General features: G+C 42.9%; 2 protein-coding genes across 4 annotated transcripts in view; one reads left to right on the forward strand and one right to left on the reverse strand.

Moving 5' to 3' along the window:
* Nucleotides 1-8,754, forward strand: part of LOC139273082 (creatine kinase M-type-like) — a 48,337-nt gene extending 39,583 nt beyond the window's left edge. For both annotated transcript variants that reach the window (XM_070889417.1, XM_070889418.1), the window contains exon 9: nucleotides 8,319-8,754. In XM_070889417.1, coding sequence (XP_070745518.1) covers nucleotides 8,319-8,497 — 179 coding nt within the window. In that variant the 3' untranslated portion in view covers nucleotides 8,498-8,754. The remainder of the gene's footprint in view (nucleotides 1-8,318) is intronic.
* Nucleotides 8,755-9,491: 737 nt separating this feature from the next.
* mrpl57 (mitochondrial ribosomal protein L57) lies at nucleotides 9,492-15,467 on the reverse strand. 2 transcript variants are annotated; one of them, XM_070889420.1, is made up of 2 exons: nucleotides 15,409-15,467; nucleotides 9,492-10,131 (listed from the first exon to the last, which is right to left on the reverse strand). In XM_070889420.1, the coding sequence occupies exon 2, from the start codon at nucleotides 10,113-10,115 to the stop codon at nucleotides 9,804-9,806; it is 312 nt and encodes a 103-aa protein (XP_070745521.1). In that variant the 5' UTR covers nucleotides 10,116-10,131; nucleotides 15,409-15,467; the 3' UTR covers nucleotides 9,492-9,803. The 2 variants fall into 2 exon arrangements, with proteins under 2 accessions (XP_070745521.1, XP_070745522.1); XM_070889421.1 differs by lacking the exon at nucleotides 15,409-15,467 and adding an exon at nucleotides 14,629-15,389.
* Between the last annotated feature and the right edge of the window lie 1,567 nt (nucleotides 15,468-17,034).

The following is a 17,034-nucleotide window of genomic DNA, read 5'->3' on the forward strand; positions in this document are numbered from 1 at the left end:
CATCTCAGGAATCAACCTTGTGAACCTTCTCTGAACTGCCTCCAATGCAAGTGTATCCCTCCTTAAATAAGGAGACCAAAACTGGACGCAGTATTCCAGGTGTCGACTTACCAACGCCCTGTACAGTTGTAGCAGGACTTCCCTACTTTTATACTCCTTCCCCTTGCAATAAAGGCCAACATTCCACTTGCCTTCCTAATTACTTGCTGTACCTGCATGCTAACTGTTTGTGCTTCATGTACAAGGACCCCCAGATCCCTCTGTACCGCAGCATTTTATAATTTCTCCCCATTTAAATAATAATTTGCTTTTTATTTTTTAGTACTGAAGTGGATAACCTCACATTTTCCCACATTATACTCCATCTGCCAAATTTTTGCCAACTCACTAAGCCTCACTATATCCCTTTGCAGATTCTTTGCGTCCTCCTCACACTTGCTTTCCCACCTATCTTTGTATCATCAGCAAATTTGGCTACATTACACTCGGTCCCTTTATCCAAGTCATTAATATAGATTGTAAATAGTTGAGGCTCCAGCACTGATCCCTGCAGCAGCCCACTAGTTACAGTTTGCCAACCTGAAAATGACCCATTTATCTTGACTCTGTTTTCTGTGAGCTAGTCAATCCTCTTTCCATGCTAATATACTACCCCTAACCCTGTGAGCTTTTATCTTGTGCAGTAACCTTTTATGTTGCACCTTATCGAATGCTTTCTGGAAATCCAAATACACAACATCTACTGGTTTTCCTTTATCCACCCTGCTCATTACATCCTAAAAGAACTCCACCAAATTTGTCAAACATGATTTCCCTTTCATAAAGCCATGCTGACTCTGCGTGACTGTATTATAATTTTCTAAATGTCCTGCTACTACTTCCTTAATAATAGACTTTAGTATTTTCTCAATGACAGATGTTAGGCTAACTGGTCTGTAGTCTGGCATCACGGAGACATGGCTCCAGGGTGACCAAGGCTGGCAACTCAACATCCAGGGGAATTCAACATTTAGGAAGGATAGACAGAAAGGAAAAGGAGGTGGGGTGGCGTTGCTGGTTAAAGAGGAAATTAATGCAATAGTAAGGAAGGACATTAGCTTGGATGATGTGGAAACTGTAAGGGTGGACCTACGAAATACCAAAGGGCAGAAAACGCTAGTGGGAGTCGTGTACAGACCACCAAACAGTAGTAATGAGGATGGGGATAGCATCAAATCAGAAATTAGGGATGCGTGCAATAAAGGTACAGCAGTTATCATGGGCGACTTTAATCTACATATTGACTGGGCTAACCAAGCTGGTAGCAATGTGGTGGAGGAGGATTTTCTGGAGTGTATTAGGGATGATTTTCTAGACCAATATGTCGAGGAACCAACTAGAGGGCTGGCCATCCTAGACTGGGTGATGTGTAATGAGAAAGGACTAATTAACAATCTTGTTGTGCAAGGCCCCTTGGGGAAGAGTGACCATAATATGGTAGGAGTCTTTATTAAGATGGAGAGTGACACAGTTAATTCAGAGACTAGGGTCCTGAACTTGGGTAAAGGTAACTTCGATGGTATGAAATGTGACTTGGCTAGAATAGACTAGCGAGTGATATTTAAAGGGTTGACGGTGGATAGGCAATGGCAAACATTTAAAGATCACATGGATGAACTTCAGCAAGTGTACATCCCTGTCTGGAGTAAAAATAAAACTGGGAAGGTGGCTCAATTGTAGCTAACAAGGGAAATTAAGGATAGTGTTAAATCCAAGGAAGAGGCATATAATTTGGCCAGAAAAAGCTGCAAACCTGAGGACTGGGAGAATTTTGTAATACAGCAGAGGAGGACAAAGGGTTTAATTAGGAGGGGGAAAATAGAGTATGAGAGGAAGCTTGCTGGGAACATAAAAACTGACTGCAAAAGCTTCTATAGCTATGTGAAGAGAAAAAGATTAGTGAAAACAAACGTAGGTCCCTTGCAGTCAGATTAAGGTGAATTTATAATGGAGAACAAAGAAATGGTGGACCAGTTAAACAAATACTTTGGTTCTGTTTTCACGAAGGAAGATACAAATAATCTTCCGGAAATACTAGGGGACCGAGGGTCTAGTGAGAAGAAGGAACTGAAGCATATCCTTATAAAGCGGGAAATTGTGTTAGGGAAATTGATGGGATTGAAGGCCGATAAATCCCTGGGTTCTGATAGTCTGCATCCCAGAGTACTTAAGGAAGTGGCCATAGAAATAGTGGATGCATTGGTGATCATTTTCCAACAGTCTACTGACTGTGGATCAGTTCCTATGGACTGGAGGGTAGCTAATGTAACACCACTGTTTAAAAAAGGAGAGAGAGAGAAAATGGGTAATTATAGACCGGTTAACCTGACATCAATAGTGGGGAAAATGTTGGAATCAATTATTAAAGATGCAATACCAGCGCATTTGGAAAGCAGTGACAGGATCGGTCCAAGTCAGCATGGATTTATGAAAGGGAAATCATGCTTGACAAATCTTCTGGAATTTTTTAAGGATGTAACTAGTAGAGTGGACAAGGGAGAACCAGTGGATGTGGTGTATTTGGACTTTCAAAAGGCTTTTGACAAGGTCCCACACAAGAGATTGGTGTGTAAAATCAAAGCACATGGTATTGGGGGTAATATACGGATGTGGATAGAGAACTGGTTGGCAGACAGGAAGCAGAGAATCGGAATAAACAGGTCCTTTGCAGAATGGCAGGCAGTGACTAGTGAAGTACCGCAGGGCTCAGTGCTGGGACCCCAGCTCTTTACAATATACATTAATGATTTAGATGAAGGAATTGAGTGTAATATCTCCAAGTTTGCAGATGATACTAAACTGGATGGCAGTGTGAGCAGTGAGGAGGATGCTAAAAGGCTGCAGGGTGATTTGGACAGGTTATGTGAGTGGGCAAATGCATGGCAGATGCAGTATAATGTGGATAAATGTGAGGTTATCCACTTTGGGGGCAGAATATTATCTGAATGGCTGCAGATTAGGAAAAGGGGAGCTGCAACGAGACCTGGGTGTCATGGTTCATCAGTCATTGAAAGTTGGCATGCAGGTAAAGCAGGCGGTGAAGAAGGCAAATGGTATGTTGGCCTTCATAGCTAGGGGATTTGAGTATAGGAGCAGGGAGGTCTTACTGCAGTTGTACAGGGCCTTAGTGAGGCCTCACCTGGAATATTGTGTTCAGTTTTGGTCTCCTAATCTGAAGAAGGACATTCTTGCTATTGAGCGAGTGCAGCGAAGGTTCACCAGACTGATTCCCAGGATGGCGGGACTGACATATGAGGAGAGACTGGATCAACTGGGCCTTTATACATTGGAGTTTAGGATGAGAGGGGATCTCATAGAAACTTACAAGATACTGACGGGACGGGGCAGGTTAGATGTGGGAAGAATGTTCCCAATGATGGGGAAGTCCAGAACCAGGGGACACAGTCTTAGGATAAGGGGTTGGGCATTTAGGACTGAAATGAGGAGAAACTTCTTCACTCAGAGAGTTGTTAACCTGTTGAATTCCCTACCGCAGAGAGTTGTTGATGCCAGTTCATTGGATATATTCAAGAGGGAGTTAGATATGGCCCTTACGGCTAAGGGGATCAAGGGGTATGGAGAGAAAGCAGGAAAGGGGTACTGAGGGAATGATCAGCCATGATCTTATTGAATGTTGGTGCAGGCTCGAAGGGCCAAATGGCTTATTCCTGCACCTATTTTCTATGTTTCTGGCTAACAACTGCTCTATGTTTATATTTGCTTCTATTAGATGAAAATTAAATTGTGGTCTCTTCTATTTACTGATCTTGTTAATTGTCTTTCAACATAACTGATCAGATCATGATAATGTGGTCATAATTTGCTGTTGGAAGGCAACAAACGTTTAATCACAATGATAGTTCATGCCACAAGTTGCTGAAAGTGCGAGCTGATAACGCAGCGACGTGACCAGGCGTCTGGGACCCGAGTGAACTGGGCAAGCAACAGCGTATCTGCTTAACCTGATTGTAGGATTGTGAAATTAATAGCACAAGGGCTGGGAAGGAAGTGTAAATTAGAATTGGTGAATTCATTGTCAAATTAGGCACAAAAAGAGAAATAAGGAGGGGAAGAAATATTAGAGAGAAAGAAAAGACAAGAAAAGTTAAAACATTTTACATTTTTAAATCGCCAACAATTAAAAGCTGAGACGCTAAACTTCTAATAGTTAATTTTCAGTGCCAGAGGTTGACCAGCAGTAATTAACACTATCATGTCGTTAAAACTGTACTTAGAATAAAATGGAGAAGACTTAACTTTGTGACGAGTAGTTCGTATCTGTGATATCTTCAGGGAAGCACAAAGCACACAACTTGTAAGGTGGCTGCAGTTTCCAGCAACCTCTGACCTGCTGGACAGGTGACCTGCTCTTTATTAAACAGCACTAGCTGCAGTATTACAGGCACAGTGTGGAGCTAGACATTACACTTCTCCCTCCTTAATGAAGAAGTTATTAAAGCAAACAATCATCATACATAACTTGCATGGTGTTACACTTATTTTGCCATATTTACAAATCAAGCTTAACTACTTGTTTTCTGTTTCGAAGAGGATACCTTCGCTCTCGAACAGAACCTTCCAAACATGGTGTCGAATTTAAACTCATTCGAGACTGATCCTGAGGGAAGTTTTCCTTCAAGGGATGCCCTTGATTTCCATTTGAACTCTCTCTAACTTCAGACTGTTTGTTTTCCTGACTTGGACTCAGACTTAAATTCTGACTTTCTCTTGGATTTGTTTCCAGTACATTGGATGTAGGATATGTTACTGGTGTATCAAAACTATCTGATGAGTCATAAATAATTGAATCACTCCCACTCTTAACTACTTCCATGTCTGTGGGTAAAATATGATCAATGTGAACAAACCTAACCTGTCCACTATCAAACATCTTGACCAAATATGTGTGAGGATCACATATCTTCACCACTCTTCCTGGTAACCACTTTACCCATTTATGGAGACTGAGAACATTATTTCTAAGGTAGATCGATGTAATTGGGCTACACCCATTGTTGTTGTACCTAAGTCCGATGGTAAGGTAAGATTGTGTGGTGATTATAAAGTAACCGTAAACCAGGTTCTACAGGGTAATGTCCCCAATACATTGCCAAATATAGAAGATTTGTTCACAACACTGACAGGAGGTCATATTTTCTCAAAATTGGATCTTACGAATGCCTACTTACAGCTTGAACTAGATGAGGAGTCCAAGTCATGCTTGACTATAAATACCCATCTAGGCCTTTATCAATTTACTAGGCTACCATTTGGCGTGTCTTCCGCCCCTGCCATATTCCTTGCATATACCAGATTTTGCAAGGTATTGAAGGGGTAGTATGTTATGTTATTTAGATGACATACTAATTTCAGCACCAAATAGACAAATTCATAATAACATATTGAATGAAATCCTCAAATGGCTAGAGAAGCACAGAGTACGAGTGTCTGCTCGCAAGTGTGAGTTATTTAAAAACTCAGTGGAGTACAGAGTAGACAAAGATGGTTTACATCCAACCAAGGAAAAATTGGATGCAATCAGAAATGCACCCACTCCCAAGAATGTCACTGAACTTTGATCATTTTTGGGTCTTTTGAACTATTATGGGAAGTTCCTACCAAATTTACATCCACTGAATGAACTATTAAAAAAACAGGTCCATTGGAAGTGGTCAAAAGAATGCGGTACAGCATTTAAGGAGTGTAAAAGCAACTTGGTAGAGAGCACCATGTTATTTCACTATGACTTATCTCAGGAGATCAAGCTAGCATGTGATGCCTGTCCGTATGGAGTTGGGGCAATAATCTCTCGCGTATTAGGTAGTGGGGAGGAGAGACCAATTGCTTTTGCTTCACGCACTCTCAGTGCCAGTGAGCGTAATTATGCGCAAATCGAAAGGGAAGCTTTGCCATTAATTTTTGGGGTCAAGAAGTTCCGCAAATACTTGTATGGTCGTAAGTTTACTCTTGTTACAGACCATTAGCCCCTGAGAGCAATCCTCCATCCAAAGTCCCCAGTTCCAACATTAGCTGCAGCTCAAATGCAGAGATGGGCTTTGATTTTGTCAGCATATACTTGATATTGAATACAGACGATCAGCTGATCACAGTAATGCTGATGCTATGTCTAGATTGCCTTTCTCATCACAAGTTACAGCCGATAGGGAAGAGGTGTTCTATTTTTCATACATTGATGAACTGCCAGGCACAGTTGAAGAGATTGGTGGAGCAACCAAACATGACCCAGTTATGTCAAAGGTGTATGATTATATTGCAAACGAATGGCCAAACCAGGTAACAGACAAAGATATTCATCCATTCTTCATTCGCAGGAATGAATTATCAGTCAATAAAGATTGCATCATGTGGGGTGCAAGAGTGGTTATACCAAAAAAATTCAGGTCCAAATTATTCGACTTCCATGACCACCACCTGCGAATGTGGTTGACAAAGAGTTTTGCATGCAGTTACTTATGGTGGCCAGGTCTTGATAAAGATATAGAGTACATCGTAAGTCAGTGTACGACATGTCAATCGGTAAGCAAGCAACCACCATTACAGCCATGAAAATGGCCTCCAGGGTGTGGCAAAGGCGACATATTGATTTTGCTGAGCTAGAAGGACAACAATTGTTCATTGTGATTGATAGCCATTCGAAGTGGGTCGAGGTGTTTCCAATGTGGAAAATAACAAGTAAAACATTATAGACATTTTGCAAAAATTATTTTCATTTGGCCTCCCAGAAGAAATTGTTTCGGATAATGGACCACAATTTCAGTCAGAAGAATTTGCACAGTTCACGAGCAAAAATGGTGTGAAACATACCAAGGTTCCACCATACCACCCTGCTTCGAATGGTGCAGCAGAGCGCACTGTACAAATTCTAAAACGGGCCCTCATCAAACAGATGTTGGATCCAAATCCAAAGAAATGACAGTTGTCATTGGACCACAAATTGGCTAATTTTCTAATGTCTCATAATACTCCTCACACTACTGGTAGAACACCAGCAGAGTTGTTTCTTAAACGACAGCCACGAACCAGATTCTCGTTGTAAAAACCAAACTTGGCACAGTGCGGAGAAGAGACACAATTAAAACAGAAAGAGAATCATGATAGAGGTAGAGTAAAAGAGAGAAGTTTGAAATTAAATCAGGTGAGAGTGAAGAACCATCACCATAAATGGGTAAAGTGGTTACCAAGAAGACTGGTGAAGATATGTGGTCCTCGCAACACTCGGTTCTGAAAGTCTCGGAAATTACAGTGAATAGTTTTTTTAATGCTACAATGTACTCACTGATATTTTCTTTGGCCTTCTGATTTTGTATTCCGAAACGATACTGTTCAGCAATTTCTAACGGAACGGGCCTGTAATGTTGTTCTAGCTTAGTTAGAATCTGTTTCAGCGTTGTATCCTTTGGCTTGTCAGGCACAAGCAAATTTATCAGCATTTCATAAAAACTCGGGCCTGGCCTCAGTCAAGAATATCGCTCTGTTTTGTTCCAACACCGCCTGGTTATTGTCTTCATTACTGGGAATTTCGATATTTGCAATAAAAAACATTTATTGCCGATCCACATACGCTCTGAAACTTTCACGTACGCGTTGAAATGCCCTATAACTCTCATGGGGCAGCCATTTTGACTCTGGCAATTTACCCAAGTGTGCTCGTAATCTACCTTGGATTTGTAGCTGTTTCCAAAAACAGAGAAGCTCTCAAAGTCTCTCTGTCGGCTGGCTGAATCCTTCACCAACAGAAATTTCAGCTTTGTATTATCCGATTACATCCCATTCCCGTCACCAAATGTGATATCTTCAGGGAAGCATACAACATGCAAGATGGCTGCAGGTTCCGGCAACCTCTGACCTGCTGGTCAGGTGACCTGCTCTTTATTAAACAGCACTAGCTGCAGTAACACAGCTGTCCACAGTTTGGAGCTAGACATTACAGTATCTACCGTGCAAATACAGCAACTTAACAGTATTCAATGCATTTGCATGGTTTCTACAAAGCTAACGACGCATCTTGGACAGAAACTTTTGGACTTTTGCGTTTAACTGCGCATTTGCCCCGCACCTGAAGTAGTATTAGCCTCACCTTTATTTTGACAGCAAATTATGGCACAATGTCTCTATAATTCTTATAGCGTTGCTTGTGTAAAATGTTAAATGAATCATTTTGACTTCCTGTTCTGTATTATAGATTTGCTTCTGTTGTAATCAGTGAAACCACAGGTACATTTATTAATTGACTGAGGAACTCCTCACTTATCTTCTAGGTGCTGCCTGTGCTTCTGTTGAAAGTGAAGTCTGGGATATTTCTAACGCAGATAGAATTGGTTTCTCAGAAGTTCAACTGTTGCAGCTGGTAGTTGATGGCATTAAACTGCTGATCAACATGGATAAATATATTGAACAAGGAAGACCTATTGATGACCTTTTTCCGACTCAGAAGTAGATGGATATACATGAATTATTCCTTCACAGCATATAACAGTAAAAAAATCACAGTAGTCAGATGGAAATTATATTTTACTCAAAGGCTTTCTACAAAGTATTTTTGAGAACATGTAACAAAAACAAATATTTTGTATTAGACTCCATTTAAAAAAACATCACCTATGATTTACAAAGCTATACACTGGAATTTGCCTGTGATCTGAGTCAAGGAAACAAAACAGAATTAAAATAATTTGTTGAGACGAAGTATGCCTTTGGAATAAAACATTAATTTACAAATGACAACATGTTGTTACACACTGATGATTGTACATTTTTATACTTCAACACTTTTGAATTTAATTTTCCGTGTTAGAATCAGCATCCAGAATTAAGAACGTTGAATCTTACACCACTTCATACAAACTGCAGCGTGCCAGAGGCAGGAAAACATGGATTATATGTTGACGAGGTTAGGTTTTATAAGCCCCAATATGGCGATCTCCATAAAACAATAAACATCTCTTCTCCAGTAGGATTTCTTTCACCAATTTCCTCCACTTCTGAAAGAAATGATTTCTTGCTGAGGCATAATTCCATGGGTGCGGAATGTCTCTAAGAACTTCACCTAAGTGTCCCTTGACAGTTATATCTAGCAGGCTATTCTGCCGCGGAGGGCGCTGATCCAGTCTTCACCTAATGTTCACAGATAATTCCAGTGGTTGCTACACAGTTACCCACAGCAGAAACCTTGACCAGTTTTCCTTAACCCAGACTGCAAATTGAAGCTGGGATGTTCCTGATCTGTAAATTTGATGAGCCTCAAGTGGGAATTGGTGGGTTGGCGAGCAGAAAAAGGAATTAGCATTAAATTCTCTATTTTCCCCCTACTATTCTCCTTTAACAAGAGCTTGAAGAACAATTATCAGAAATTGTGTTTGAAATGCAAGTAAAAGCACAGTGCCCATTCAATATAAACGCAAGTATGAAACTGCATACCAGAAAAAAAGTGCCAATTTTTAAATTCATTTTATTTTTAAATTAATTTAAGTTATCAGGCACATTTAAATAACATGGTTGCTAATAGATGTACAACTTTTAGAAGAGACAGTGGAACAAAGGTAACATAGAAATGTAAATCTCTCTGGTATCAATTATCAAGTCATAAAATTACCCAATTGCTCTGAACACAACAGGCCATTTCCAACATTAAGAAATTATACATAACGTATGGCACTCCTTGCAATAATTATCAGGGAGCACTGTTTAAACTCCTTCACTGGACCTGCCATCACAATCAAAAAAGGCTTCATCTGCCAAACCTCTCACATGCCCCATTTTTTGGTTACATTTAGGTGCTTTAAATGCTCATCAATATACTTGGATTCAGGGAAAGTTGCAGCTTTGGCAGTCTTGAAGGCTTCCCAACGCTCAGCTCTGCGTTGTGTAGCATGACCTCTTTCCTGCTCCCTGGTCATCCAGGGGCGGCTCAGCCAGTACTCGGTCTCCCTTTCGATCTCCAGCCTCTGAATTACATTGCGTTTCATTTGCCAGGTAATCTGTCTAGGACGTCTGTACTTTCCTATCCACTGTTTGCCTGGGATTCCTTTCCGAAGCAAAAATGCTGTAAGAAACATTTTGCCAAAACTTTGCCTTGAAAGAAATAGTAAATATCAACAATTGGAGTAGGACTTGTGGTAAAAATAAATATTTTCTTGCACACAAGTGGAATTTTAAAATTACTGAAAAGAAATTGGAAGACGTTTGATAGAACTGAAGTTCAGCAGTTAACCTATTAAAGAGACGGCCAACCTGTTAAATCTGAACAGCTGGGAAAAGAACTTGCATTCTGACAAATGGTCACAAAGGAAGTTCTTGCATTTATATAGTGCCTTTTGCATCTCCAGGACTTTCCAAAACACTCCCCAGCCAATTAATTACTTTTGAAATGTAGTCACTGTTGTTATGTGGGCAAATGTTGCAGCCCAAATCCACACAGCAAGGTGCTAGAAACAACAATGAGATAAAACGACTAGTTAATCTGCTTTTGGGGATATTGGTGGAATAATAAATGTTTGCAAGGATACTGGAGAACACTCCACTTTCCTTCGACTAGTACCATAAGACTTTTTACATCTACCCGAGAGGATGGATTGGACCCATCCGGAAGACAGCACCTCTGGTAATGCTATACTTCTTCACTATTGTAGTGAAGCCTAAACTCTGGAGTGGGACTTAAACCGACTGACTCAGGTGGGAAGGCTACCACTGAGGCAAGCTGACACTTATATTTTATAGTGTACTGGCAGTAATTAGGAAATATACTCTGCAAGAAATTTTGAAATGCAATGAAATTTAAAAACCTAGTCCATCACCAAGTGTTCCCCAGCCACTAGAACCAACAAAATACACCTAAGGCTCTAATCTACTGCTATTTTTGGTCTTGGTATTTTGGGAACATATTCCAAAATTATAACTACAACTTTTACTAATATGTATAATTATTTGTGCATTTATGTTGTAAAAAGTTACTAAATTATACACTGTAAATGGGTCTCTCCTCAGGTACTGTTCCCCTCCCCATTCAAATCTGCCATCATCACTGCTCTCTTAAAAAACCGACAATTAACATCCTCCCCCCCTCCCTATCCTTGCAAACTGCCCCCAACTCCAACCTCCCTTTCATTCAACGTGTTTTCGCCTCAAAATCAGTCCCGCAACTCAATATTTGAACCTCTCTAATCAGGTTTCCGCCTGTGCGCCAGAATGAAACAGAGTTAATCAGTCACAAATTACATCTTCTGTGACGACAGTGCATTATCCTTCTTGACCTCTCTACAACCTCTGGCAAGGTCAACCACACCATCCTCCTCCATGCCCAGTTTAGTGGGACTGACCTTCCCTGGTTCCACTCTTAGTTATCCAGTTGTAGATAGAGTATTGCCTGCAATGGTTTCTCTTTCTGCTCACCCACCGTTACTCTCTGGAGTTCCCCCAAGGATTTCTTCTTGGTCCCCTCCTAATTTTAATTTACATACTGCCCCTCGGAGACATCATCCAAAGATATGGCATCAAGTTCCACCTTACTAGCAATTCTCTTAACTCCACCACTGCCTGTTGGCAGTCCATTTGTATGACATACAGTGCTGGATGTGCTGCAAATTTCCTCCAAATAAACACAGAAGACCAAAGCCAGTGTCTTTAGCCCCCACCACAAACTCCATTCCCTTCCCTAGCCACTGTCTCATACTGAACCAGACTGTTCATAACCTCAGCATCCTTTTTGACCCCAAATAGAGATTCTGACCCTATATCCTCTCCATCAAAAGACCACCCACTGAGATCCTCATGTATACCTTTATTGTCTCCAGACTCCATTATTCCAATGCTCTCAAGGCTGACCTTCCATCTTCTGCCCACCATAAACTTCAGCTTCTCCAACTCTGCTGCCCATATCCTAGACTGCACCAAGTTCTGCTCACCTACTTAGATTGGCTGCAGGCAAATTTAAATTTCTCAATAAAGTGTTCAAATCGCTCCATCAAATCTCACCATGGCTCAGTTGGTAGCCAACTGAGTCTGAAGATCGTGGGTTCAAGTCCAACTCCTGAGACTGGAACACATAATCCAGGCTGACACTCCAGTGCGGTACTAAGGGAGTGCTGCACGTCCGAGGGTTTGTCTTTCAGATGAGACATCTAAACGAGTCCCCTGTCCTCTCAGATAGACATAAAAGATCCCACAGCACTATTTGAAGAGGAGCAGGGCAGATCTCCCTGGTGTCCTGGCCAATATTTATCCCTCAACCAACATCACAAAAACAGATTAACTGATCATTATAACATTTTTGTTTGTGGGAGTTTGCTGTGTGCAAATTGGCTTCAGTTTGCGACGTCGTGACTACACTTCAAAAAAAGTACTTCATTGGCTGTCCTGAGGTCATGAAAGACGCTATATAAATACAAATTCTTTCTTTCAGTAACCTTCTTCAGCCCTACAAGAACTCAGTGTTCTTCCAACTCTGGTCTCATATGCATCCGCCACTCTCCACCCCACCATTCAGCCAACAACACCCTAAGCTCTGGAATTCCCTTCTTAAACCTCTCCGCCTCTGTCTCTGTCTCCTCCCTTAAGACCCTCTTTAAAACCTACCTCTATGACCAAGCTTTTAATCACCCCATCTAATCACTCCTTCTTTGGCTTGTTGTCAATTATCCTTGACTTGTTCCATCTCTCTTTTTAGTATAGGAACAACATTAGCTGGCTCCGCTCTAGCACTATTCACTGTTCGAATTAATTTTTATACTTATGTAAGAGTGCCCCTGCTAGCTCTTCCCTAACTTATTTTATGAGTGAATGCAATAAATCCGGACCAGGAGTTTTAACCTCTTTAAGTTCGATTAGTTTATCAATTATCTCCCCCTTTTCTATTTTAAATGTCATAATGGCCTGTAATTTGTGCTCAGCGGAAAAACAAAGGCATTTGCCATAGGCCCTGAAGTACGCTTCCCACAAAAGTCTCACAATCTCCGTGCCAAGAATTTCAGCTTTTCTGATGCATAATGAAATCAATGCAAGTTAACGGGGATTCCCAGTGAAGATCTGCTGTGAAGTCGATAAGCTGTCTAAGCAACCAAACACAACGCAGAATTCTCATAAACAGGGAATTCAGAAGTGGGTAAGCTCCTTTGATCTTTAAAAAAATGTTAGAGAGAACAAAACAAAGACTGGGCCTCTCACAAGGGGAAAGACAAACCTGAAATAAAAATGAAATTTGAAAAAAGTTTCTTAAATTTAAATTTTTATTAAATTTGACACAAAATTAAAAATTAGTTTTTCAGGGCCGTAACTATTGTTTAGCAGTCAGTACGCTGCCAAAGCCTCAATTACTTCTAATCCAAAAGGGTCCAACTTTTAATGGGGTATTTAACATCGGTATTACCACAGAAAAAGGAAAAAGACTTGGATTTATATAGCGCCTTTCATGACCACCGGCGTCTCAAAGCGCTCAACAGCCATTTAAGTACTTTTAGAGTGTAGTCACTGTTAAAATTGTGGGATACATGGCAGCCAATTTGCACACAAGAGCAAACTCCCTCAAACAGCAATGTGATAATGACCAGATAATCTGTTTTTTTGTTGATTGAGGGAAAAATATTGGGCACGACATAGGGAATAACTCCCCTGCTCTTCTTCAAAATAGTGCCATGGGATCTTTTACATCCACCTGAGAGAGCAGACGGGGCATCGGTTAAACATCTCATCCGACAGAGCAGCGCTCCCTCAACACTGCACTGGAGTATCAACTTAAGATTTTTTTTTGTGCTCAAGTACCTGGGAGTTGGACACAGCATGTGGAAGAGCAGTGAATGACAGACCGCAACTTCCAAATTTTTGCATTAGGCTGCACATGCGCTAAATATTGAAGTTGCGGTTAGTGTCAATGGCGAAATGACAGCGAACGCTATCAGTTCGCCATTATCAGGACCACAAATTCCAGTCCTCTATCTATCTGATGTCCTCTTCTAGTGTGATGACCACCTTATTAGTCTCCCTGGTAAATAAAGAGGCAAAGTAGCTGTTCAATATTTATGCCATTTTACTGTTATTCCCCAAGTGCATCTCCTGCACGCTCTATCCTAACTTCTCTTGTTATTGATGTGTCTGTAGCATACTTCACCATTTATTTTTATATTGCTTAATTTAATTTTGTAGTTCCTCTTTGCTTTTCTAATTTTTTTAAAGCTTCTTTTCTAACCTCTTCCTATTTCCTTCCTTTTGTCATTCTCCTTTATTGTCCATGTATATAATTTATGCCTTTTTCTTTAGTTTCAATTATGACTATCTTTATTCATCCATGGTGTTTCATTATTGGCTAGTTTGTTCTTTTTTGAGCAGAATATATTTCTCCTGAAGGCTACCTTTTAAAATAATTTTCCACTGCTGTTCTCTGCGATTTTTTTCCTAGTTTACCATCCCTAGTTCCACTCCCATCCCCTCAAATAGCTATTGTCTTATGTCTTTCTCAATCATCATTATTTTAAACCTTAGTTTATTGTAATCACTATTGCCTGGCTGTTCCCGTACACCTACTTCTCTTATCTTACGCATGCAGTTTTGGTTTCCATATGTACAAAAGGATATACTTGCTTTGGGGGCAGTTCAGCGAAGGTTCACTAGGTTGATTCTGGAAATGAGGGGATTGACTTATGAATTCAGAAGATTGAAAGGTGATCTTATTGAAACGTATAAGATTATGAGGGAACTTGACAAGGTGGATGCAGGGAGGATGTTTCCACTGATGGAGGAGACTAGAACTAGAAGGCATAATCTTAGAATAAGGGGCCGCCCATTTAAAACAGAGATGAGGAGGAATTTCTTCTCAGAGGGTTGTAAATCTGTGGAATTCACTGCCTCAGAGAGCTGTGGAAGCTGGGACATTGAATAAATTTAAGAAAGAGATAGACAGTTTCTTAACCAATAAGGGGTTATGGGGAGTGGACCTGAGATTATGATCGGATCGGCCATGATCGTATTAAATGGCGGAGCAAGCTCGAGGGACCGTATGGCCTACTCCTGCTCCTATTTCTTATGTTCTTATGTTTTATCAGCTCTGGTTCATTTCCCCATGACAATATAACGTCCCATTACTCAGACTCCAGTCCACACAGGTCGGTCTTCAGCGGTCAGCCGCCCAATAAAGAAACTACCGGCAGCGTGCAAACAGCTGCAGTTGCTGGAAATGTGCAGATCAGAGATGGATCAACGGAGAGCCCGGTTCACATTGGAGGCGGAGGACCCTCCCGTTCACTTCGCCTGACCCGGAGAGTTTACAGCCTCCTTTGTTTCTGTTAAAGAAATCACCGGATTCTCCCCCTCCTTCCTCCGCCCAGGAACAGTCTCAGCCGCCAGGGCTACTCACTCACTCACCGGTCTCTCCGCCCGCTCCTCACCTCCCCACACCCAGAAGCTACCTCCTAACAACCCGGAATCCGACTGGTCCACCCCGCCGCGATATGTGTTAGCAAATTGCAATGCTATTGGCTGTCGCCAGTAACCTTAGCAACCAAGATTCCGATTGGTCGTCACGCTCGATTGGCCGTTTGCTTCGTTGCTACGGGTGACGCCTTGTACCAGAAAGGCCGGGCCGGGAGGGTAACTGCGCTGCTCGCTGGAAGTGTGCGGAATAAGACGGAAGGCCCGGGGACTGGAACTGAAGAGAATTTAACATGAAGGGGAGAGAAATCACACATCTCACTTCACCCACGGCTGGGAGCGCGGCTCTGTCGGGCCTCGGATCGACGCAGTTTATGGCCCGGGAATGAGTCACTTCTTCCCCGCCTGAGCCAGCGACAAGAGAGCAGTAAAAAGGGGCGGCCTGGTCACCGCTGGACTCCTGCAGATCGGCCCTCCCAACACGGCCGAACAGTATCGCCCCTATCCTGTTTATCTATCACCCTGTTCACCCAACATCTGCACGTGCTCACCTATCCCTGTTTACCTTACCCCTACTCACCCATCACCAACCCCTACCCATCCATCAATCAATCAATCACCTATCCTTGTTCACCTAACCCCTGCCCCTACTCACCCATCAATCAATCACCTAACCCTGCCCCTACTCACCTATTCCCCCAACACCAGCCCCTGCTCACCTATCACCTATCCCTGTTCCCCCAACACCAGCCCCTGCTCATCCATCCCCCTGCTCACCCAACACCTGCCCCTGCTCATCCATCCCTCTGTTCACCCAACACCTGCCCCTGCTCATCCATCCCCCTGCTCACCCAACACCTGCCCCTGCTCATCCATCCCCCTGCTCACCCAACACCTGCCCCTGCTCATCCATCCCCCTGTTCACCCAACACCTGCCCTGCTCATCCATCCCCCTGTTCACCCAACACCTGCCCCTGCTCATCCATCCCCCTGCCCCTGCTCATCCATCCCCCTGCTCATCCATCCCCCTGCTCATCCATCCCCCTGCTCACCCAACACCTGCCCCTGCTCATCCATCCCCCTGTTCACCCAACACCTGCCCCTGCTCATCCATCCCCCTGTTCACCCAACACCTGCCCCTGCTCATCCATCCCCCTGTTCACCCAACACCTGCCCCTGCTCATCCATCCCCCTGTTCACCCAACACCTGCCCCTGCTCATCCATCGCCCTGTTCACCCAACACCTGCCCCTGCTCATCCATCCCCTGCTCATCCATCCCCCTGCCCATCCATCCCCCTGCCCCTGCCCCTGCTCATCTATCCTTCTGTTCACCCAACACCTGCCCCTGCTCATCCATCCCCCTATTCACCCAACACCTGCCCCTGCTCATCCATCCCCCTGCCCCTGCTCATCCATCCCCCTATTCACCCAACACCTGCCCCTGCTCATCCATCCCCCTGCCCCTGCCCCTGCTCATCCATCCCCCGGCCCCTGCCCCTGCCCCTGCTCATCCATCCCCCGGCCCCTGCCCCTGCCCCTGCCCCTGCTCATCCATCCCCCGGCCCCTGCCCCTGCCCCTGCCCCTGCCCCTGCCCCTGCTCATCCATCCCCATGCCCCT

Source organism: Pristiophorus japonicus, chromosome 9 (genome assembly GCF_044704955.1).
Source record: "Pristiophorus japonicus isolate sPriJap1 chromosome 9, sPriJap1.hap1, whole genome shotgun sequence".
NCBI classification, from domain to species: domain Eukaryota; kingdom Metazoa; phylum Chordata; class Chondrichthyes; family Pristiophoridae; genus Pristiophorus; species Pristiophorus japonicus.